Below are 25,797 nucleotides of genomic sequence, written 5' to 3' on the forward strand. Positions count from 1 at the left end.
ACCCTCACCACTCACCCTCTCCCTCACCACTCACGCTTACCACTCACCCTCACCACCACCACTCACCCTCACAACTCACCCTCTCCCTCACCACTCACGCTTACCACTCACCCTCACCACCACCACTCACCCTCACCACTCACGCTCACCACTCACCCTCTCCACTCACCCTCACCACTCACCCTCACTAATCACCCTCACCACTCACCCTGACCACTCACCATCACCACTCACCCTCACCACTCAACCTCACCCTCACTACTCACCACTCATCCTCTCCAATCACTACTGACCAATCACCACTCACCCTCACCACTCGCCACTAACTCTCACTACTCACCCTCACCACTCACCCTCACCACTCACCCTAACTACTAACCACTCTCTCACCACTCACCCTAACTACTAACCACTCTCTCACCACTCACCCTCACCACTCACAACTCACCCTCACCACTCACGCTCATTACTCACCCTCACCGCTCACCCTCACCACTCACTAATCGCCACTCACAACCGCCACTCACCCTCACCACTCACTCTCAGCACTCACCCTCACAACAACCACTCACCCTCACCGCTCACCACTCACCCTCACCACTCACCCTCAACCTCACCAATCACCACTCACTGCTCACCCTCACCACTCACCCTCACCACTCACCCTCACCACTTACGCTCACCACTCACGCTCACCCTCACCACTCACCCCTCACTAATCACCACTCACAACCGAGGGAGAGTGGTGAGGGTGAGTAGTGAGAGTGAGTCGTGAGGGTGAGTTGTGAGGAAGAGTGGTGAGGGTGAGTGGTGAGGGTGAGTGGTGAGCGTGAGTGGTGAGCAGTGAGGGTGAGCGGTGATTGGTGAGGGTGAGTGGTGAGGGAGAGGGGTGAGTGGTGAGGGTGAGTGGTGAGGCAGAGTGGTGAGTAGTGAGGATGATTGGTGAGGGTGAGTAGTGAGGGTGAGTGGTGGGTTGAGTGGTGAGGGAGAGGGTGAGTGGTGAGGAAGAGTGGTGAGTAGTGAGGATGATTGGTGAGGGTGAGTGGTGAGGGTGAGTGGTGAGGGTCAGTGGTGAGCGTGAGTGGCGAGGGAGAGGGGTGAGTGGTGAGGGAGAGGGGTGAGCGTGAGTGGTGAGATTGAGTGGTGAGTGGTGAGTCGTGAGTAGTGAAGATGATTGGTGAGTGAGGGTGAGTGGTGAGTGGTGAGGGCAAGTGGCGGTTGTGAGTGGTGATTAGTGAGGGGTGAGGGTGAGCGTGAGTGGTGAGGGTGAGTGGTGAGGGTGAGGGGTGAGCAGTGAGTGGTGATTGGTGAGGGTGAGTGGTGAGGAAGAGTAGTGGTGGTGAGTGGGGAGGGAGACGGGTGAGTGGTGAGGGTGAGTGGTGGCGGAGAGGGGTGAGTGGTGAGTGATGAGCGTGAGTGGTGAGAGTGAGTGGTGAGGGTGAGCGGTGAGGGTGAGTGGTGAGTAGTGAGGATGATTGGTGAGGGTGAGTGGTGAGCGTGAGTGGTGAGGGAGAGGGGTGAGTGGTTAGGGTGATTGGTGAGGGAGAGGGGTGAGTGGTTAGGGTGAGTGGTGAGGGAGAAGGGTGAGTGGTGAGGGTGATTGATGAGCGGTGAGGGTGATTGGTGAGGGTGATTGGTGAGGGAGAGGGGTGAGTGGTGAGGGTGAGTGGTGAGGGTGAGTGGTGAGAAAGAGTGGTGGTGGTGAGTGGTGAGGGAGAGGGGTGAGTGGTTAGGGTGATTGGTGAGGGAGAGGGGTGAGTGGTTAGGGTGAGTGGTGAGGGAGAAGGTGAGTGGTGAGGGTGATTGATGAGCGGTGAGGGTGATTGGTGAGGGTGAGGGGTGAGTGGTGAGGGTGAGTGGTGAGGGTGAGTGGTGAGAAAGAGTGGTGGTGGTGAGTGGTGAGGGAGAGGGGTGAGTGATGAGGGTGAGTGGTGATGGAGAGGGGTGAGTGGTGAGTGGTGAGGGTGAGTGGTGAGCGTGAGTGGTGAGAGTGAGTGGTGAGGGTGAGTGGTGAGGGTGAGTAGTGAGTAGTGAGGATGATTGGTGAGGGTGAGTGGTGAGCGTGAGTGGTGAGGGAGAGGGTGTGTGTGGTTAGGGTGATTGGTGAGGGAGAGGGGTGAGTGGTGAGGGAGAAGGGTGAGGGGTGAGTGGTAAGTGTGAGTGGTGAGGGTGAGTGGTGGTGGTGGTGAGGGTGAGTGGTGAGGATGATTGGTGAGGATGATTGGTGAGGGTGATTGGTGAGGGAGAGTGGTGAGGGAGAGTGGTGAGGGTGAGTGGTGAGGGTGAGTGGTGAGGGTGAGTGGTGAGGGTGAGTGGTGACGGAGAGGGGTGAGTGGTGAAGGAGAGGGGTGAAGGAAAGGGGTGAGTGGTGAGTGGTGAGCGTGAGTGGTGAGAGTGAGTGGTGAGGGTGAGTGGTGAGTGGTGAGGATGATTGGTGAGGGTGAGTGGTGAGCGTGAGTGGTTAGGGAGAGGGGTGAGGGTGAGTGGTGAGCGTGAGTGGTGAGTGTGAGTGGTGAGGGAGAGGGGTGAGTGGTGAGGGAGAGGGGTGAGTGGTGAGGGAGAGGGGTGAGTGGTGAGGGTGAGTGGTGAGGGAGAGGGGTGAGTGGTGAGCGTGAGTGGTGAGGGAGAGGGGTGAGGGAGAGGGGTGAGTGGTGAGGGTGAATGGTGAGCGTAAATGATGAGGGAAAAGGGGGAGTGGTGAGGGTGAGTGGTGAGGGTGAGTGGTGAGCGTGAGTGGTGAGAGTGAGTGATGAGGGTGAGGAGAGTGAGTGGTGAGGGTGAGTAGTGAGGATGATTGGTGAGGGTGAGTGGTGGGGGTGAGTGGTGAGCATGAGTGGTTATGGAGAGGGGTGAGTGGTGATGGTGAGTGGTGAGGGACAGGGGTGAGCGTGAGTGGTGAGGGAGAGGGGTGAGTGGTGAGGGAGAGGGGTGAGTGGTGAGGGTGCGGGAGAGGGGTGAGTGGTGAGGGTGAGTGGTGAGCGTGAGTGGTGAGGGAGAGGGGTGAGTGGTGAGGGTGAGTGGTGAGGGAGAGGGGTGAGTGGTGAGGGTGAGTGGTGAGGGAGAGGGGTGAGTGGTGAGTGTGAATGGTGATGGTGAGTGGTGAGTAGTGAGGGTGAGTGGTGAGGGAGAGGGGTGAGTGGTGAGGTGGTGAGTGTGAGTGGTGAGGGTGAGTGGTGAGGGTGAGTGGTGAGCGTAAGTGGTGAGAGTGAGTGATGAGTGGTGAGAGGGAGTGGTGAGGGTGAGTGGTGAGGGTCAGTGGTGAGGGTGAGTGGTGGTGGTGAGGGTGAGTAGTGAGAGTGAGTGGTGAGGGTGAGTGGTGGTGGTGAGGGTGAGTGTTGTGGGTGAGTGGTGGTGGTGAGGGTGAGTGTTGAGTGTGAGTGGTCAGGGTGAGTGGTGGTGGTGAGGGTGAGTAGTGAGAGTGAGTGGTGAGGATGAGTGTTGTGGGTGAGTGGTGATTGGTGAGGGTGAGTGGTGAGGCAGAGTGGTGAGTAGTGAAGATGATTGGTGAGGGTGAGTAGTGAGGGTCAGTGGTGAACGTGAGTGGTCAGGGAAAGGGCTGAGTGGTGAGGGAGAGGGGTGAGCATGAGTGGTGAGAGTGAGTGGGGAGTGGTGAGGGTGAGTGGTGAGGGTGAGTCGTGAGTAGTGAGGATGATTGGTGAGGGAGAGTGGTGAGGGTGAGTGGTGAGCGTGAGTGGTAATGAAGAGTGGTGAGTAGTGAGGATGATTGGTGAGGGTGAGTGGTGAGGGTGAGTGGTGAGGGTGATGGTCAGTTGTGAGCGTGAGTGGTGAGGGAGAGGGGTGAGGGTGAGTGGTGAGTGGTGAGGGTGAGTTGTGAGTAGTGAAGATGATTGGTGAGGGTGAGTGAGGGTGAGTGGTGAGTGGTGAGGGCGAGTGGCGGTTGTGAGTGGTGATTAGTGAGGGGTGAGTGGTGAGGGTGAGCGGGAGTGGGGAGTGGTGAGGGTGAGTGGTGAGGGTGAGTGGTGAGCGGTGAGGGTGAGCGGTGAGGAAGAGTGGTGAGTAGTGAGGATGATTGGTGAGGGTGAGTGGTGAGGGTGAGTGGTGAGGGTGAGTGGTGAGGGTGAGTGGTGAGGGTCAGTGGTGAGGGTCAGTGGTGAGCGTGAGTGGTGAGGGAGAGCGGTGAGCGTGAGTGGTGAGAGTGAGTGGTGAGTCGTGAGTAGTGAAGATAATTGGTGAGGGTGAGTGAGGGTGAGTGGTGAGGGCGAGTGGCGGTTGTGAGTGGTGTTTAGTGAGGGGTGAGTGGTGAGGGTGAGTGGTGAGGGCGAGTGGTGATGGTGAGTGGTGAGCGGTGAGGGTGAGCAGTGAGGGTGAGTGGTGATTGGTGAGGGTGAGTGGTGAGGAAGAGTGGTGGTAGTGAGTGGTGAGGGAGAGGGGTGAGTGGTGAGGGTGAGTGGTGACGGAGAGGGGTGAGGGGTGAGGGTGAGTGATGAGCGTGAGTGGTGAGAGTGAGTTGTGAGTTGTGAGTGGTGAGTAGTGAGGATGATTGGTGAGGGTGAGTGGTGAGGGAGAGTGGTGAGGGTGAGTGGTGAGCGTGAGTGGTGAGGGTGAGTGGTGAGTAGTGAGGGTGAGTGGTGAGGGAGAGGGGTGAGTGGTGAGGTGGTGAGTGGTGAGTGGTGAGGGTGAGTGGTGAGCGTGAGTGGTGAGAGTGAGTTGTGAGTGGTGAGGGTGAGTGGTGAATAGTGAGGATGATTGGTGATGGTGAGTGGTGAGGGTGAGTGGTGAGGGAGAGGGGTGAGTGGTGAGGGTGAGTGGTGAGCATGAGTGGTGAGGGTGAGTGGTGAGGGTGAGTGGTGAGGGAGAGGGGTGAGTGGTGAGGTGGTGAGTGGTGAGGGTGAGTGGTGAGCGTGAGTGGTGAGGGAGAGGGGTGAGTGGTGAGGTGGTGAGTGGTAAGGGTGAGTGGTGAGCGTGAGAGTGAGTGGTGAGGGTGAGTGGTGAGAGGGAGTGGTGAGAGGGAGTGGTGAGGGTGAGGGTCAGTGGTGAGTGGTGGTGGTGAGGGTGAGTAGTGAGAGTGAATGGTGAGTGGTGAGAGGTGAGTGGTGAGAGGTGAGTGGTGAGGGTGAGTGGTGAGGGTGAGTGGTGGTGGTGGTGAGGGTGTTGTGGGTGAGTGGTGGTGGTGAGGGTGAGTGTTGAGTGAGTGGTCAGGGTGAGTGGTGGTGGTGAGGGTGAGTGTTGTGGGTGAGTGGTGAGGGTGAGGGTTAGTGGTGAGTGTGAGTGGTCAGGGTGAGTGGTGGTGGTGAGAGAGTGGTGAGGGAGAGTGGTGAGGGAGAGTGGTGAGGGTGTATATATTTTTGCCTATGATGACAGCAGTACATGCTGGCATTTTGTATGTTAAATGTAAAAGCTAAATGTGTGAATGTGTGTGTCTGTTGGAAATGTCAAGCAAGCTTGGCGACACGCAGATTTTAAAACGGGAATAGGGCGATTCTAAAGTAATCTACAACCTTCGATGAGTCCTTTGCGCGATTCAAAGAATCGATTCCTGGCTTGTTGGGGGTTTACATTTTGAATGACAGAGTTTTATTTTCATTGGTATGTTATGTTTTTGATTATATTTTAGCCCCGGTGAGTTGTGAGTGGTGAGTAGTGAGGATGATTGGTGAGGGTGAGTGGTGAGGGAGAGTGGTGAGGGAGAGTGGTGAGGGTGAGTGGTGAGCGTGAGTGGTGAGGGTGAGTGGTGAGTAGTGAGGGTGAGTGGTGAGGGAGAGGGGTGAGTGGTAAGGTGGTGAGTGGTGAGTGGTGAGGGTGAGTGGTGAGCGTGAGTGGTGAGTGAGTTGTGAGTGGTGAGGGTGAGTGGTGAGTAGTGAGGATGATTGGTGAGGGTGAGTGATGAGGGTGAGTGGTGAGGGTGAGTGGTGAGGGAGAGGGGTGAGTGGTGAGGTGGTGAGTGGTGAGGGTGAGTGGTGAGCGTGAGTGGTGAGAGTGAGTGGTGAGGGTGAGTGGTGAGAGGGAGTGGTGAGGGAGAGGGTCAGTGGTGAGTGGTGAGGGTGAGTAGTGAGAGTGAATGGTGAGGGTGAATGGTGAGTGGTGAGAGGTGAGTGGTGAGGGTGAGTGGTGAGGGTGAGTGGTGGTGGTGAGGGTGAGTGGTGAGGGTGAGTGTTGTGGGTGAGTGGTGAGGGTTAGTGGTCAGAGTGAGTGGTGGTGGTGAGGGTGAGTGTTGTGGGTGAGTGGTGAGGGTTAGTGGTGAGTGTGAGTGGTCAGGGTGAGTGGTGGTGGTGAGAGAGTGGTGAGGGAGAGTGGTGAGGGAGAGTGGTGAGGGTGTATATATTTTTGCCTATGATGACAGCAGTACATGCTGGCGTTTTGTATGTTAAATGTAAAAGCTAAATGCGTGAATGTGTATGTCTGTTGGAAATGTCAAGCAAGCTTGGCGACACGCAGATTTTAAAACGGGAATAGGCCGATTCTAAAGTAATCTACAACCTTCGATGAGTCCTTTGCGCGATTCAAAGAATCGATTCCTGACGTGTTGGGGGTTTACATTTTGAATGACAGAGTTTTATTTTCATTGGTATGTTATGTTTTTGATTATATTTTTGCCCCGGTCAACGCCGGATATTTCCCGTTCGTAGCAGTTTATATCGACTATAACCAACTTATAGTAAACGGGAATCGGCCGATTTTAAAGGAGTCTACAAGCTTTGCGCGATTCAGATAATCGATTCTTGGCTCAGTCGGGTTTAAAATTTTAATTACACATTTGTATTTTCATTGGTATGTTATGTTTTAAAGTTTTCAGAATATTTTAAATGTATTTTTCCCCGGGCAACGCTGGGTATATCGAGTTTATAACACAAAGTCTTCGCCTGACACGTGTGGGGTGTTGAGGCCTAGTACCGTGCAGAGCCTCCGGCCTCGCCTAGATTGCCCACCCGGCGAGGCTGGGTGCTGGGGCCGCCCCCCCCCCCCCCCGCGCTAGAATAATACTGTCTAATCGCTATAATTTTATTATCTACAGACCCTATAATAGTAATTGCGCACACTGGAGTGGGGGGGGAGTGACGAGGACGTGAAACTTTGATGTATTTACCTCAGCGTCGCGTGTTAATGCGTGTGCATATTTTTAACGGGAATTAAAAATGGCGTCCACCCACAGTGACGGCGTTGCTGCCCGTTGCCAGGGGCAATCGCCCTGGTCGGCGTCTCGCGCATGCGCAACGGCATGCTTCAACACGTGCCGGCCGGCAATAGTAAATAAATAAATAAAGAGAAATCGCACTAAATCGATAATCGAACCGATTTAAAGGCGACGGACGAAAAATCGGAAATGCCTTTGTTCACCGCGGGGCACGGGACGTGCCTCCCGGCAAATCGTCCTAACCCCCACGGCCCGAGCACCAAATCCCTCGCAAGCGAGCGTACGCAGACAGACGGACGGACAGACAGACGGACAGACAGACAAAAAGTGACGTTTATAGGTAAGATGGCTGCAGTAGCTCTCTCGCTAAATTTCTTCCTGCCTCAGCAGTCCACATGCTGTATTTTTTAACCTGAAGACGATTGCTTGTGTTGCAATCGAAATGTCGTGATTTAGTATTATTTTATTATTTTTCTATCTATGTGACTTTACCGAAAGACCCAAAGAGTAAGTACTCGGCTTTTGTGCCTAATGCAAAATCATCAATACATTTAAGATATTTTAATATAATCATAATTAAGTGATCAGTCATTTAAATCATATTTAACATATGGAACGTATAAAATGCATCATAATTTCACAAGTCAAAATGTAAAACTAATGCTCCAAGTCGGAGTACCACATGGAAAACATCACCTTTGTGAGAAACATTTGAATAACTTTAGTTAATACAAGTGTTTCCTTTTTAAATTAATTGTGACTGAATGTGTTATTGAGCAGAGTATGGTATAACATTGGTATATGGTGATGCATATCATGTTTTAATGCATAGAAATTGAATCTTTAAAAGTCACCCAGTATTGAATAGAAAATTGCATGCATTTACTTAGCAATGAATTAGGATTTATTCATATTTACCAGAATTGAATAGCATGTGGCCAGTTGAATTGTGTACAAATTACAGTTGTATGCAAATGTGTGCATGTGTGCAGGTGAAAACGGCCCTATCTCAGAATCCCACGCTCTCCCCGCTCACTTGACCCATCAACAGAGAAACATGTTGGCAGTTAATCCTGAGGTCAGGTAACACTTGTGCTGATCCACCCAACCACGATATCTCTTGTATATCTGTGACTGTATGATTCTATCTTCACATTACCTCACAGCTTCATAACTTCAGCATTTGACATGCACATCTATTTGTGTGTATGCAAATGTAACCGTCTCACCCTATGCCTCTCCTCCCATGATCATAACGAGGGGACAGGCCGATTAACAATAACTATCACTAAATGTAATTAACTATAACAAAATTAACTCCTTTTTTATACATAATATAACATTCACTTTCGAATCACCTTCCCATTACTGCATATCCATTAAATTAACTTGAAATTTTCAAACTAGACAAATTAGCACTCGTATATATAATTAAACAAGTACCACGGTCTTAACGGCGCCATCTTGTTTTTGAAAAAATGTACAATATAGAACTCAAAAGTAATTAACTTATACTTGTAATTATGACCAGATACACACTAACCGACCCCACATTGCACAACACCTCACTGCTCAATCTCTGTAGTTGGGATTGAGTGGAAGTGTTAATATTCTGCAACCACGCCCGAATTACTGTATTTAATAAGTTATTAAAATCGTATTCAATTATCAAAATCTTAACAGTGAATATATTTACTATCATTAAACAATCAAGCTAATTCACATTACTTTCAGTTAATTAATGTTAGAATAACAATATCAGTAACTATTAAACAGTTATATACAACTATATTTTTGCAGAGTCTTAAATCTGTGTTACCTGTACAGCCTCCATTTGAACCTGAATAGATGACCTGGACCCTGAATTGATTACTCCACTGGTAGGCGTAGCCGACTGTGCAGTTACGCGAGTCTGGGTCCAATCCATGGTCATTAACTCCATTGCTAATTATAAGTGTAATTCCTTACATTAAGCTCACCCTGCATACCCCACAAACAAATGTCTATGGATTTTTATTCAATTGTTTCTTGCACTCTCACAAAAAAATGCATTGTGGAAATTATATTACAAATTGATGTAAAGCTAAATATGGCCAGGTGATCAAGTTAAAGTACACAGCTCGACATTGGAAGTTTGTAAATTAAAATTATGATCTGTAATGAACACAAACCTTAATATCTTTTAGGTCAATGAAGTAACCAATACTATGGGAAATTAACAGTGGTTTCTTATGGTTTGATTTGCCCCTGAATTAGGAATGGGAAATTTTCACCACTAAGGTTACGTTGATCTGGAAAGGCTCAGGTTCAAGGCTGTATACATTATAAAAGTCGGTAGCCCCAATGCCGCATTAGTGGGCTCCATCATAAGCACATACCTAACTACAGGCAGTCATCGACTTACGAACACCCGCACTTATGAACCAGCTTCCATTATTTTATTTTTAGCATTGACTTAAAACGCGAACTCGTACTTGCAAACTGAACCGTGGAACTATTTTGTTCAGCGGAGCGATCCTCCACCAGATGTAATGTGTCAACCTTGCGATGCGAGTGAGTGTTTGTGTGTGTGTGTGCATGCGCACGTGTGTGTGTGTGGGGAGCAGTAGTGTAATGGTAAACTTGTTGCGCTACGAACCCGACAACCAGAGTTTGATTCCCGCTCACAGCTAACACCAGTGACGAGTGTCTAAACCGGTCCTGAGCCTCTCCGAGGTCGACTCAGCCTCAAATCAGTACCTGGTGTTAGTAAACCTCACCACTGGGGAGACCAAGGCAGCCGGCATGGTGGTGTTTGCCACCCACCCCCTCGTGTGCTGTGCCGGCCTTCATAGGTGCTCACTAACAGCACTTGTCCCAACAGTCTGTTCAGCCTATATGGGGGTTCTTTGTGTTTGTGTGTGTGTGTGAAAGTGAGTGTGGGGAGCGGTCATGTAGCAGTTAGGGCGCTGTCCTACCAACCTGGCATTCCAAGTTTAATTCCCGCGCACGACCAACACCAGTGACGATTATCTGAACAGGTCTTGGGCCTCCCCTAGGTCGACTTAACGTTAAATAAGTACTTGGTGCGGTGTGTAAACAATCGCTGCCGGGGAAACAATGGCAGCCGGGTGTGGTGCTGGCCACTCATTGTCTCGTTCCGTGCCATGCTTCATAGGTGCTCGCTAACAGCACTTGCCCCAGCAGTCTTGTGAAGGCTATATCTAGCATTGTTGTTAATGTGTGTGCGTCTGTGTGTGGAAGGATGCCCTGGTGGCCCCCCTTTTTAAGAAGGTGGCCCGCACAGACTGTAAAAACTACAGGGGCATCTCACTCCTCAGTGTGCCGGGAAAGGTCCTGGCAAGGATTATTCAACATCACCTTGACAGGCATGCTGAGGAGAAGCTTGCGGAGCCCCAATGTGGTTTCAGGAAAGGGCGGTCCTACACAGATGCCATATTTTCTGTCCGTCTACTACAGCAGAGGTGTAGGGAATTCCAACAAGACCTACATCTCTGCTTTACTGACCTGGTCAAGCCCTATGGTACCATCAGTAGGCCTGGGCTCTGGGTTGTTGCTTTCGGAGTCCTGACTCTGCTCACGATCACTAAGGCCCTTCATGATGGTGAGTGGGCCTGGGTAAAACTACGTGGCCGGGAGTCGGATACATTCCCTGTTCACCTTGGAGTGCAACAGGGATATCCTCTGGCTCCCACATTATTTAACATCTATTTCGACCACATTCGTGAAGCCTTCGATGGCTGTACTTGAGGAATTTACATCTGGTACAGATACAATGGGAGGCTGATCGATGCCCGGGTGCGGTCAAGGGATGGCTCCCTATTGTATTCTTTGGGTCTTTCGGTAAAGTCACTCAAGCTGTCGTCATCAGGAAAAGGGGGTTAGCTTCTCAAGGCAAACTGTTTATAAAGGTTTGAAATGGGTGTAGCCCAAATTTCCGCAGCCAATGTTAATGTAAGTGGTGGGCAGCGACGGTGGTGGGTTTTCCACCAATCAAAGGGCTGCCAGGTAAAAATTAGCATGTTAATGTAAGATCGTTGAGCAGTCTCCATGGCGATCGCGCTGAGGTAGCTATGTTAATGTAAGAGATTAGCATGTTAATGGAATATCGCAGAGCAGCAACCTCGAGGTCGGCGTGTGAGGTGGCTGTGTTAGTGTGAGAAATTTAACCTGTTAATGTAAAATCAGAGCTGAATATAACAACTAACATCGGAAGGTGGTAGGATGGAAACATCACAGCCAGTTATGACTTAAACTGGTTAATAACGTCCTTCCAATGATTGCTCAGTTTGTACCCATCTTCTCAGTTGAAATTGTCTGTGTCTGTCAATTAAAAAAGAGAAAAAAAGAGACATTACATCTTCTTGGTTCTTTCATCATCAGGTGAAAACCACACCTGATGATGATTGCTTGTGTTGCAATCGAAACGTCGTGAGAATTTTTATTATTTTTTATTATTTCCCTTCTACGTGACTTTACCGAAAAAAACAATAATATGAATCACTGCAGTCACGAAAGCTTTAAATCGAGAGATTACATCATCATCCTCTCAGCCGACAAGGGCAATGCCACAGTCATCATGGACAAAACCACATACATTCACAAAATTCAGGATCTACTTAATGATGGTAGCTATCCAAAAATTAAAAGAGATCCCACCAGCTGCCTCATTACGAAAACCAACAATATCATCACCGATTCTACATCTTTAATAGAACCAACCAAGCGGTTTTCCATAAAACCCTCTGCTGCTCTGCTGCACCCAGAATGTATGGCTTACCAAAAATCCATAAAGAAGGTACACCCCTTCATCCTATCGTCTCCACCATTGACTCACCCACGTACAAACTGGACCGATTTCTGTCTGAGACCTTACGACCATTCACTGGTAAGACCACCTCAGCTGTACTTAACTCAGCTCACTTGGTATCGTTAATTAAGGACATCTTACTATCTCCAGGTGATTTGCTCGTTAGTTTCGATGTAGTTTCTTTGTTTACCAAAGTTCCTGTGCCTGACACCATTACAATCATTGAAGATTTGGTCCCAGAAGGACTGAATGCTGATGTACCAGCCCTGGTGAGACACTGCCTCACCAATGCTTACTTCACCTGGAATGGGACATTCTACAAACAAGTTGAAGGTACCCCAATGGGTTCTCCCTTATCTCCAGTTGTAACCAATGTGGACAAATTTGAGACAAATGTCATCCAGGCATCCACTCTACGTCCATCCTTGTGGAAGAGGTACGTAGATGGCACGTTCGTCATCTGGCCACATGGCCTACCAGCTCTGAACCAATTCCTCAACCACATAAATTCCATGCACCCAGCCATCAAATTCACCATGGAGGTGGAAAAGGAAAGCAAGCTACCATTCTTGGAAGTTTTAATCGAAAAGAGACCAGATGGCTCAATGGGACACTGTCTACAGGAAAGCCACCCATACGGATGCATATCTAAAACCTGACTCCTATCACCATCTTTCCCAGAAGAATTCCCTCGTCAAAACTCTACACCATAGAGCTCGATGTACTTCTGACTATCATCACCTCGCCAGTGAACTGGAACACGTACACCAAGCTCTCAAGATGAATGGATATTCAGACTACACAATCCGTAAAGCTATAACCCCAACCGTTGAGAAGGAACCATCTGAGGACCCAATCAAAATCATCACCTTGCCATACATAGCAGGGGTCACCAAAAGTATTTCCAAAATCATAAGGAAAAACAAGATCCAGGTTCGATTTAACACAGTACATAAAATTCGTAATCTGATCCCATCTGTGAAGGATGTCACCCCTGACATGCGATACCCCGGCGTCTACAAACTAAGCTGTGTCTGCGGCAGTAGTTAAATTGGGGAAACTAAGCCACATGTCTCAGACCGTGTTCGTGAACATAAAAGGCAGATCTGAAACACGGTAGGACCAATACCTCGGCTGTGGCTGATCATTGTTTTAATGCGGTGGGCTCACACGAAATTGGTTTCTCTAAGACGAAGGTACTTGGCAAACCCACTGGCTATCAACAAAGTTTCATTCATGAAGCCATCCATATTTACTGACACAATTTCAACCGAGAAGATGGGTACAAACAGAGCAATAATTGGAAGGACGTTATTAACCAGTTTAAGTCATAACTGGCTGTGATGTTCCCACCCTACTACCTGCCGATGATAGTTATTTTCGGCTGTCTGATTTTACATGAACAGGTAAAATTTCTCACACTAACAAAGCCACCTCGCGCGCCGACCTCGAGGTTGCTGCTCTGCAATATCCCATTAACATGTTAATCTCTCACATTAACATAGCCACCTCAGCGCACTCACCGTGGAGGCCGTTCAACGATCTTACATTAACATGCTAATTTTTACCTGGCAGCCCTTTGATTGGTGGAAAACCCACCACCGTCGCGGTCGCTGCCCACCACTTACATTAACATTGGCTGCTGACATTTGGGCTAAGTTCATTTCAAACCTTTATAAACAGTTTGCCTTTCGAAGCTAACCCCCTTGTTCTGATAATGATCGCTAGTGTTGCGATCGAAACGTCGTAGTTTTTTTATATATTTTTTGAACCTATTTACGTGACTTTACTGAAAGACCCAAAGAATATTATTCATTCCTGCAGTCACGAAAGCTTTAAGTCAAGATTTTGGCTCCCTATTGGTCAACCATGTTATGCATGCCGATGATCTGGTAATTGCTGCTCAATCAGAGGAGGAGTTGGAGGCGCTGCTGCTGAACCTGGAGTGTGCCACTAAGAGGTAGGGCCTTACCATCAGCCCCACCAAAACTAAGCTCCTGCTTGGGTATTTTGTACCATCATACACTCCACCCCCACAACTCCCAATTGGTAATGGGGCAGTCCGTCTACTACAGCGCACCAGGTAGTTTCCACACAGCATAACGCTGTGTGGAAGCTACCTGGTCTGTTGCTCCACATGAAGCTTCAGGTCTTCACGGCCACAGTCATGCCCTCTCTTCTCTATGCTTGCGAAATGTTGACCCCCCTAATGGAATATCTTCGCCGGTTAGAAACATTTATGCTGGCCTGCCTACAATCCATCCTGGGTTTAACAAGGCTGGATCGTGTGAGGAGCTCACAAATCCTTGAAAGATCTGGAGACATTTCCATAAGTGAACTCCTCCGGCAGGCAAGGCTGCGTTGGCTGGGTCATGTAACCCGCATGCCCAGCCATCGCATGCCTAAACAGCTTTTGTTCGGCCGGATAGAGGGAGCTAAATGGGCGCGGCACGGGCTAAAGAGATGGAGTGATGTGGTATGAGAGGATGTGGAGCTGAGTGGACTTGCCTGGTACCAGTGGTGTCTGAGTGGACTTGCCTGGTGCCAGTGGTGTCAAGGTCGACCTGTGGAAGAGGCTCTTGAAGGATGCTGTTGGGCAGTTGAAGGAAATCGCTCTCCAACAATAACAACGGAGAGCAGAGGAGTGACGCTCAAAACAAAGCGGAGCACCTGGCTGCTAAAACAGCAAGTTAACACAGGGGGCACAGGTGGTGCATAGGCCAGTCATCTCAGTCGGTCAATTCATGGCACCTAGTTCTGTCCCGTGACCTCCTGCCAGTGGACGTTCGACACCTCACGTGGCCTTACAGTACACATAGCCTGGCGTAAGCGCCGTAGTGATGTCACCGCCACTTAGTTGTGAATGGCAGTTGTTTTGTGTCTTTGTATGTGTGCATGTCCTATATGTGTGTGCACTTGTGGTTACTGATTGCAATATTTTTTACAGTGCTACATGCAAAGGTACAATGTCTTCTTATTTATGCGTATAACGATGCTTTCCTTTTTTGCTGAACCGTAACACATTTCATCACACTGACCGTATGGGCATTTAAATACAGTACATTATAGTGTTCCGACATACGAACCATTCAACTTACGAATGGGTCCAGGAACAAAATATGTTTGTAATTCGAGGACTGCCCATACACACATGGTAAGGCCTCTACATTCTCGAGGACTTTGTTCTTGTAAATCTGCACAAGAGTAAAATTCGCAAATGTAGATAATGTTTATTTGGGAAAAAGGTTCCCGTGTCTCACTGATGATGTGGGAGAGAATTCAATATTTCATAACATTAATCCTCTTCCGTAAACATTCATAACCATCTACTTATTTGATTGTACAATAATACAAATAGATAATAACACAAATAATAATAGAACAAAATTTAATTAATTAAATTAAACATCAATAAGCTTTACTGTAAATGTATAAGTTTTATTTACCTCGACACAAAACGTCATGGTCACTTGATCGTTAACGATACGCTGTCTCGGTGTCCGTATGGCACGTCCTCAATGAGTGAACAGCAAGATGCATCCGGTAACGTCTGTACACATTTGCGTTGTGCTTAAGTGTGTCAATTATGTGTTACGTCTGTACACATTTGCGTTGTGCTTGAGTGTGTCAAGTTTGTGTTACGTCTGTACACATTTGCGTTGTGCTTGAGTGTGTCAAGTTTGTGTTACGTCTGTACACATTTGCGTTGTGCATGAGCGTGTCAAGTATGTGTTACGTCTGTACACATTTGCATTGTGCTTGAGTGTGTCAAGTATGTGTTACATCGCCACATGCATCTAGGTGTCTGTATATAAAATCGCAAATAATCCAATTTAGCAAAATAAGTTTTACTGTACAGTATACTTAACTAAATACACATGTACTTAACACATTGTCTTGTTCAGTGTATTCCCCGATTAAACAATTGTGTTTTGGTTATATTAATTGAGAGAGCTCATTGGTCAATGGACTGAATTTTACTTCATTTTGGCAATAAAACAATCTTTACTAACTCTTTGTAAAACACCTAGTCCTGCATACTAATGTATTTACTGCTGCACACATAACACCTGGGTCTGTCTGGGGATTTCACGTCAATGAATCTTCACTGTTCCCGGTATTCATTCCCTCAAAGTGAATTCGGCAAGTGTGCCTACACTTGTTGATCGATGCATAAATTATGTATCCATGCAAGCATTCTCATGCTTGCATGTACTTGTGAATGCGTGTGCACCTGTGATTTGGACACGTTGGCAGGACGTAGTGGAGAGGAGCCAAATGTCGCCCGAGCTCTTTACACTTTACCTGCACCAGAACTACCTGGGATTCCTGCACGATGCTGAGGATGTTAGTGCGGCTGCACAGCACCTGAGTGATGCGGATTGTCTCACAGCTGACTGGGCGGTATGCACGCAGTCTCACGAACACCATCGTAATATGCACACATATTTTAGTGAATGTTTTTCCTTTGGGAAATTAGTATTGGCGAGTGGATAAGAAAAGTATCCTTAACCTAACTTTCATTGAACATCCCTCAGTAATGCTTTTTTTCCATTGCCCTAATTTTACAGAACACAAACTAAAAAAAAAGATATATAATCCATTGATGTAAAAAAGTGATGTGCAGGCATAGGAAAGTTACGGGAACCTTTAATTATTGGATTCTGAGTAAGGTAAGCTCAATGTTGTTCAGAAACTTCAATTATGGAACTCATTCCTGTGTTTGGTTAGGAGCCACACCAAAATGCCTCGAGGCAAGGACCAGTGTATGATAAGGCATGTTAAGAGTAATGCTACGCTCAAAAGGGGATTTTTAGACAACAAAAATTGTAAATGTGACCATGAGCATGGTCCTCCCATTATGCCTTGTGGGTCATGTTACATCACTATTCTGTATGTAGAATGCACACAGATTTATTATTGTAAAAATTCTGATTATATTACTTCAGACAGCGGTAATCCTGGTGCTTCTGGTGGTCCCATTGCGACTTCTACCCACCGGTGCAGGTGAGAGTTGAAATGCGGGATTATGTGGCGGCAGTGGCCACGCGAGGGCTGCTTCACAGCCACGTGGGCAGAGCGCGGTCTGGTGTGGCTGGAGTCGGCTTCCGGCCTCTCCACAAACCAGAGTGGATCTCTGTGCACAGGAAGGTAAGTCTGTGCACGTGCATGTTCGTGCAACCCACACACAACCATGTTATGTCACGTACACAAGTCACAATCACAACTTTTGCTGTGGCACAGGTAAGCGGTGGGTGGGGTTCTTGATGTGTGACAGGAAGATCTCAAGCCAAGTGGACTTGCCATCAGTTGGCACCAGCAGTGTTAGGATTTATCTCAATGGAAAAGGCTAGAGAATTATGCTTTTAGTATCAGGCAGTTGCCACTCGCCAGAAATAGCAGAAGGAACATTGCTCACAATAATGAGCAAAGCATCTGACAGCGAAAGATTGAGTGCATATATGTGGCTCTCGAGTCAGACAAAAATACAGGTTAGGCAAGTTGATAGGATAGGAAAAACATCGATATTTTAAATAATAAAATAATAAATATCGTTGACGAAAACATGTGAACTAAATATCAGTGATTTTTCTATGTTTTATATTTTTTTACCATAATCCATTTAATAATAATGCTATTTATAATGCACAAAATATTTTTGAGACAGATGACCCTGTGACTGAGGCATGGAGTCAAGTTCATTGTTGCTTGAACACCAGGTGATACAGGTGGAGCCTTTAAGTGTGTTAAAAGAAAGTGCATCTTCAATATTTAATAGTAATTCTTATGATTGAAGAAAAAACTAAATTACAAAACATCAAAAGGCAGGCTGAGGTTGCAGGTTCAACACAAGACAATCTTGCGTTACTTTCCAGGTTAAATAATCAGAATAATTATTTTTAATTTGAGAAATAACAATGGCACAAGGTTGATGTTACACCATAAACATAATGGACTTACATCTATTTTCAGAATATACACCTGTTAGCGACATTTGAAGAGGGACCAGTTTTTTTTTTCATCAAAGAATATAACATCGAAAGTTAAATATTAAAAGGAAAACATTTATGTTCCAATGTTATAGAAGGGACATTGAAGTCTGCCCTTTAAATGTCTCGCTATCCGGCAATAGTTGTTGTAGGTGCTGCTCCAATAACCCTCCTAATCTCCATTCTGCACGTGCACTCCACCAATTGAAATAGTTTCTCCTTGGCTACATCTGCCACAATTTGATACACATGATATCACAGCTTTGTACTACTGCCACATAAGTTATTCAGACTAACACCTGTGATAAAGATATGTGAATTCCATCCTTCATTACTGTTATCAACTGTGTTTTAAGAAACCGTATCATTATGTTCCCAATGTCACCACAATAATTAACGTCAAGTGTATTACCTGGCTAAAGCCCATTGAGCTTTATAGATCTTTTTAAAGATATGTAATGGTCCAGATGAGCCCCTAGATAACAAACCTGCATCTGCAAATTCCAAGTCTGAGATACAGATGATTAAATATGACGCCTAGAGTTCTGCTGTCCCTTCCAGTACATTTCTATAAGAAGGGCGGAGGTACGGGTACAGTGTGGTAAGTTGTAGATGACGTGTGCAGACGCATTTTGGATCTGTTGCAGTGGAATGAATGCATAGGCTGCGAGACCGAGGAGAGAGTTGCAGTAGTCTAAGCAAAGGAAGATAAGTGAGTGTATTAGTAGTTTGGCAGTGGACTGAGTGAGGAGAGAGCGTATTTTTCGAATTTGAAAGAAGAGGACACCAAGGTTGTGGGCAGAGGGGATATGGGTGAGTGAGAAGAGGGGGAGGAAAGTGATGGTGGGAGTGGGTGGAGGGGAAAGAGCAATGGGGAAAAAGATAACCTGGGTTTTAGAGCGGTTGATGGCTAGTAAGCGAAGCGACATCCAAGACTGAAGGGCAGTTAAGCAGGCTGAAATACGAGAAGAGAGGTCCGGAGTGAATGTGGAGAAAGAGTATAATATGTGGATGTCATCGGCGAAGAAGTGGTGGGAGAAGTTAAAGGAGGAGATAAGTGTTTCAAGAGAGGAGATGTAGAATTGAGGGCACCACGATGGCGAGATGTTAACTACCTCGCCCGCTATACTGGAAGTTGTGGATTTGATCCCAACCATGACGCCTTTATATGTGGAGTTTCCATGTCCTCTCCGTCGTTGCATGGATTTTTCTCCAGATCCTTAGGTTTTTCCCTTCACATTTAGAAACATACTTTCAGAGTATTTGGCTTCTTTTAATTTTCACATGATAAACCACTTGTTTGAGCTATCATTTGTGGCCAGGTCACTTCTGAAAAAGAGCTATATAGCTCACTAGGCCTTATCTGGAAAAAAAGAAAATAGTTTATAGTTTGAAAAATAAATAAAAACAAACTCAATGCTTCTTTGCATATTCCCAGTTCATGAACAAACTTGTATAGCTACCACATTATCTGAGTGGACTGCACAGACCCTTTTTATCAAAATGGCGTCTGACTGCTTGACCTGTAATCATTTGATTTGAAGCTTTCGTGACTGCAGGAATCCATACTCTTTGGTTCTTTTGGTAAAGTCACAGTATAAAATAAAACAAAACAGTCTGCCTCAGCAGCAGACCATGATTTCCCACCTGATGATGGACGCTTGTGTTGCGCCCGAAACGTCGTGATTTATTTTATTTTATACCTACGTGACTTTACCGAAAGAACCAAAGAGTATGTAATAATTTGGTGATTTTATGAATATTAACGATTTGGGGTCGAAATTTACATTCAAACATGGGTTATTTAATATTGTGGTTGAATGTAGCACCTTTGGTTGCTATGGTCATGTGAATTAATTGAATACAACATTTATGAATACAAATAATACATTTGTACACAATTCAGCATATACATCATTAACATGATAATAATGAATGTCATCATGGGACCTCCTTGGCCAGTACCAAAATATGAGAATAGGTTTTCCTCTTTCTTCTGGCAACGAAACAGGTGTTAAGATGTTAAAACACCAAACTGAAACCTTTTACAAGGAATCATGTCTGCATTAACCCCAATACTTGTGGTCAGAATGCAAACAAAACACGTACTCTAATAATATATGCATTGTCTTTGAAACTGATTGGTCCACACCAGAGACAGCTTTCTTTTCAGCCTAGTGTCAAAATGGTGTTTGACCAGAGGACGCCAAAAGGCGTAACACCTGTTTTGTTGTCAGAAAAAAGGGGAAAACCTATTCTCTATAATGAATGTCAATTGATGAATTGATGCATCATTGCATGTCCTCTCTCACGAAAATGGGATATTTTACTGGAGTCTATGTTATAGTGTGATGGTTGGGCACTGAGCAGTAGCCTCTCATCCAATGGTGTATGTTGCATCATTGGGAGATTTCCCTCTCAGCAGACTGGATGTAGCACTGAGAGCACTGATCACTGTAGATGATGATGCTGTGGCCTGGATTTACAAGTACACTAACACAAGAAGAAGACTCTCCCGATGTTTGTAGATCCCAATGGGCTACTGGTGGCTCCTCTGCCTTCGGATCCCGCAATCTCAGATCAAAGCTGTGGTATCCCTCACTCTCAGATGGCTCCTGCTCTAAAGCTGAGAACAGGGTTTAACTCATTCCAGTTGACTCGCCAATTTAGGTCTGGGACATTATGGTAGCCTCTATTCAGCAAGTTTTTACCACTCCACACAGAACACAGGTTTTTCCTAAAACCTTGTGTGAGGGTTTATTATTACACTTACATTACCAAGGTATATCATGTGATCTACTTAGAGAAACCCTTCATACCTGATACACACTGGGGTCATTCTGAGCCAGACCAGTGCAGTTCAGGAGGCTCCAAGTTGTTTTTCGAATGCAGATCCCGAGCCATGATGTGAGTGTGATACTTTTGTAACATGCAATGAACGATTTGAGACACATGTAGATTAATTAATACATTTTATAATGCACCCAAATTTAACTTAAGAACGTTGACAGGCGTGGGAGAATAAATTAAAGTAAGAGAAAAAGGTCAGCACAGATGCCACTGCACACAGTGAGAGAGGGATTGAATTCCAGAAGACTAGAGCTGCAACAGCAAAGCAATGTTCACCTCGTCTGGTTTGAGAGATGGGCTTGAAAAGGAGGCCACTTTTGAGGCAGATCGGCGATTCCAAGATGGGATGTATGATGAGACAACATAAATTAAATATGCCGGTTGACCCAGCACGTGTGCTCTGTGACAGAGGACAATGACTTTGTACAGAATGTGTTCTTGAACTGGAAGATGGTGAAGTCGATTTTGAAGTTCAGAGAAATAAATGAAGGGGTCACGTCTTGTGCCGAACATCGTGTGGCGGGCACGGCAGTGCTGGATGCGCTGGAGACTGATGTTATTCGTAGTCCAGTATAGATCCGACGGTAGAGCAGGCTATAGTGTTGGCCAACTCAATGTTAAGGAGAGCACGAATATTGACGAAGCCCGGCGTGATGGTAATTGGACACAGATTGAGTTGTACTGGCTGACGTCACATGCAATGAGCATGTCATTAGCCCTGCCCTCAACTAGATTGATATTTTGAGGCCAGCGTATCACAGTTTGGTCCCGGCTCGGTAGAGCTCCTTATTACCTCAGCTCGGATGTGCCAGTGTGCCAGTAGAAAATGAGTATGAGTGAGCCAGGTCTGGCACATCCACCTTGGTGATGTTACCTCCACTTACTGGTGAAAGGTGGATTGTTGATTTCAGTATGTGGAGGCAAGGCTGGGGGCAAAACAGCTGTTCTCCTCATTCTGCCTGCCGCCTCTTGCCCTGCACCTTGAGCTACTACCGTATCTGGCCCTGCTCAACACTCCACTCCGAAATCCAGGCAAGTCAGTGCTGTGATCATCAATGGCACGCACGCATCCATACTCATGAAGGTGATATCCATCTCTCCACATTAAAAATACTCGTATTTCTAATAACCCATCAGCTGTAACGCCTACTGGGAGTGTATCATTTCAGCAGTATTATTTCAAGACAAGCAAATTATCTATCCTTTTAGACATACAGGCAATCCTTGAGTTACAAACACTTAATTTGCAAATACCTCATGTAGGAACCAGCTTCCATGAAATATATATTTTTAACATTGACCTAAAACGCGAACTCGCAATCGCAAACTGAACTGTGGAACTATTTTGTTCAGTGGAGTGATCCTCAGCGAGATGTAATGAGGCGGCCTCGCGCTGGGAGTGAGTGTTCGTGTGTGTGTGAAAATTTGTGTGTGTGAAAATTGTGCGTCAGTGCGCGTGCCCCCGTGTGTGTGTAATGGTTAGCACGCTGTGTTACAAACTCGGCGACCCGAGTTCGGTTCCCGCTCACAACCAACACCAGTGACAATTATCTAAATGGGTACTGGGCCTCCCCTAGGTTGATTCAGTCTCAGATGAGTACCTTGGTCAGGGTGTAAACATCACCACTGAGGAGTCAATGGTGGCCAGGTGTGGTGCAGCCCACTTACCCCCTTGTGTGCCATTCTGGCCTTTATCGGTGCTGCTGGCTAACAGCACTTGCCCCAACAGTTTATTAAGGCTATACAGGGGATCGTTGTTGGTGTGTATGTCTGTGCATTGCGTGTGCATTGCATGTGTGTGCAATTGTGGTGACTCATTGTGCCCCTTCCAATAAGCAAGCCAGCATCAGGACTCCAGGTAAGTGAAAAAAAGTTGTACATGCCAACGTACAATATTTCACGTACATTTTTCAGTTTAACAATGCTTTCCGTTTTTGTTGAACTGTAACACATTTCATAACATTGACCGCAAGGGCATTTAAATACAGTACATTATTGTGTTCCAACTGACGAACTGTTCGACTTACAAACGGGTCTCAGGAACTAATTTTGTCCATAAGTTGATGACTGCCCATATACTGCCTCATCGGCAGTCAGGCTTGCTTGGTTCAATGTTGTTGAAGACAGGGTCCTGCCTGTAACATCAGAAGATCACCTGCTTATTTTGTTGTTTATAGTCTAGTAATTGTTATGTTTTAGGAATGGTCAGTAGATTTTAATGTTTAGATTATAATATCATGTTTTAATGTGCTGACCATCTGTCCTATTGACCACAGTGACAATTATCAGTCACTGGTCAATAGGATAGACGAGCTATAAAATGTAATGGTTAATTACCTTTAAACTAATTTGTTGATGTAATTTTACTGTTACAATTCTCATATTTTCTGGCTTTAACAATGTTTTAATCGTACATGGTATGAACCTTATGGCGGGACCCCGGAGCCCCGAATAAACGGAAGTCTAAGTTGTAAAATAATGCATTTATTTTTGGCGACTCCGTCCCACCGTGCACATAAACGCCGCAACCCACCTGGCGCATATCATTTTGTTCTCATGTCGTCTAAGCGCAGCGAGGACGAATGCACTCCATGCTCGGGTATGGGCAGGATCATAAGTCTTATCCAAAGCTGCTCAAACTGCCTACACGACTTAAGTCCTTTATTTGTCATAACGGTATGCATAATACAGTGAAACTGCTCTCTTCATTATTATTTGTGACCTACCAATGTCTGCAGCCAGGCTCAATCGATGACAATCCTATTACTTGCAGATATTTAACAGATGAGATGCGTTGCACCGTTAATTTCTCCTGTTTGATAATACTTCTCTTTCGATTTAAAGCTTTCGTGACTGCAGGGATTCATCTTCTTGGTTCTTTCGGTAAAGTCACGTAGAATGGAAATAATAAAAATGAAACAGTATCTTTCACGCGACGGTCAATGGTATAGTGTATAGCGGATTGTATAATAATAAATAGTATAAAATTGTAATGTTTAATACAATGTACAAAGTAATATATAGTGTCGTAATTGTATAGTGAATATACAGCAGTGTGATATACAGTAGGGTGGGTAGAATAATACATAGTTAAATATTACAATGTATAAGGTGGTGTATAGTAATACAGTATATAATTTAATGTTGGGTTTGTCTATGGCAGTATATAGTACGGTGTAGACCCGTGTGATGTAAGAGAATAAAGTTTAGCTGGAAGCATATTATATTTTTGCGACATAGAATTGTAATGTATTACTTACTGTTAGTAGCTCAGCTTATTGGAGAGTATATTTAGTATACTGATGATACTATGTAGTTTATACTTTAGTTTTTTACGTGGTGGTTTAGTTACTGCAGCTACAGACTATTAACATTCCTTCCCTTTATTAATGCTTCCCCCTATCCCCTCCCTTTGATGCTGCTAATCCTGCATAATGCACGGGAAAAACATAACTTTAAACCCCTCGCCAAACCTTCTACGCATTTCACAAGTAGTACTAATCACATATCTGCATTTCCCATAAATATGCTAACATTCCTCTTGATATGCAAATTATTTTGTCAAGGCGCTCTCCTCCTCCCTCTCCACTTTAATATACGCTCCAAGCCTGGGGTGTGTCATTCAGACTCTGTCGTCTCGACAGACCTGTTCTTCACCTAAGGACGGCTGCTTGCGTTGTGGCCGAAACGTCGTGAGAATTATTTTATTATGTGAAAATGTTATTATTTTATTATTTCCATTCTACGTGACTTTACCGAAAGAACCAATAAGATGAATACTTCTCTTGTCCGTATGCATCTGTGCAGATAGGTTTTTTTTTTGCGGTTAAGCCATAGTCCCCACTTACCACTCGTATCAATGCGGAGAAGAGGAGCAGCGACCCACTACTCTGTAAAGTAACATTGGTATAAACGCTTGTTACAATATGAACAGCGCATTGAAAACCGCGTACTATTTTACGTACTGTTTACAAAGTGTGTTCACAAATCAACACTGAGAAACACGATTGACAGAGGGGTGTAAATTATTTTTTTGATAGTGTATTTAAATAGAGATACTACAGGTAAGTAGTTTTCATTTTTAAAGGCATAGTTTAACAAGACAACAGTTGCCACCATCCTTCAAACCCATTGGTGAAAAAGAGCAAAGTTTTTGTTTACATTATAATATAATGTTTATGCGAGAGCGGGGGGATTATGGGACCCCGGGGTCCAGCCATAAGGTTCATATATATATAGTTTAACACATAGGCCTTAACGACCAATGTCAATAATATTTTTTTTTTTACATCTCATTAATATAAATGTGTCGTTATATATTTATACTAACGGGAAGTACCCGGCGTTGCCCGGGCGAGAAATGAATTTCAAAACGTCTCTTAAAAACCTTACATATACAGTGAGGGAAAAAAGTATTTGATCCCTGCTGATTTTGTACGTTTGCCCATTGACAAAGAAATGATCAGTCTATAATTTTAATGATAGGTTTATTTGAACAGTGAGAGACAGAATAACAACAAAAAAAATCCAGAAAACCGCATGTCAAAAATGTTATAAATGTATTTGCATTTTAATGAGGGAAATACGTATTTGACCCCTCTGCAAAACATGACTTAGTACTTGGTGGCAAAACCCTTGTTGGCAATCACAGAGGTCAGACGTTTCTTGTAGTTGGCCACCAGGTTTGCACACATCTCAGGAGGGATTTTGTCCCACTCCTCTTTGCAGAACTTCTCCAAGTCATTAAGGTTTCGAGGCTAACGTTTGGCAACTCGAACCTTCAGCTCCCTCCACAGATTTTCTATGGGATTAAGGTCTGGAGACTGGCTAGACCACTCCAGGACCTTAATGTGCTTCTTCTTGAGCCACTCCTTTGTTGCCTTGGCCGTGTGTTTTGGGTCATTGTCATGCTGGAATACCCATCCACGACCCATTGTCAATGCCCTGGCTGAGGGGGAAGGAGGTTCTCACCCAAGATTTGACGGTACATGGCCCCGTCCATCGTCCCTTTGATGCGGTGAAGTTGTCCTGTCCCCTTAGCAGAAAAACACCCC

At 45.9% G+C, this 25,797-nt stretch overlaps 1 protein-coding gene across 5 annotated transcripts in view; it reads left to right on the forward strand.

Moving 5' to 3' along the window:
• Window positions 1-25,797, forward strand: part of RAD17 (RAD17 checkpoint clamp loader component) — a 94,337-nt gene that overhangs the window by 62,548 nt on the left and 5,992 nt on the right. For 4 of the 5 annotated variants that reach the window (XM_078877129.1, XM_078877131.1, XM_078877130.1 and 1 more), the window contains 4 exons: window positions 8,086-8,171; window positions 16,161-16,307; window positions 16,911-17,054; window positions 21,655-21,775. In XM_078877129.1, coding sequence (XP_078733255.1) covers window positions 8,086-8,171; window positions 16,161-16,307; window positions 16,911-17,054; window positions 21,655-21,775 — 498 coding nt within the window. Of the gene's footprint in view, window positions 1-8,085; window positions 8,172-16,160; window positions 16,308-16,910; window positions 17,055-21,654; window positions 22,602-25,797 lie in introns of all 5 variants that reach the window. The other variant, XR_013640089.1, reaches the window with a different exon arrangement.

This window comes from Lampetra fluviatilis, chromosome 46 (genome assembly GCF_964198595.1).
Source record: "Lampetra fluviatilis chromosome 46, kcLamFluv1.1, whole genome shotgun sequence".
Classification (NCBI taxonomy): Eukaryota; Metazoa; Chordata; class Hyperoartia; order Petromyzontiformes; family Petromyzontidae; genus Lampetra; species Lampetra fluviatilis.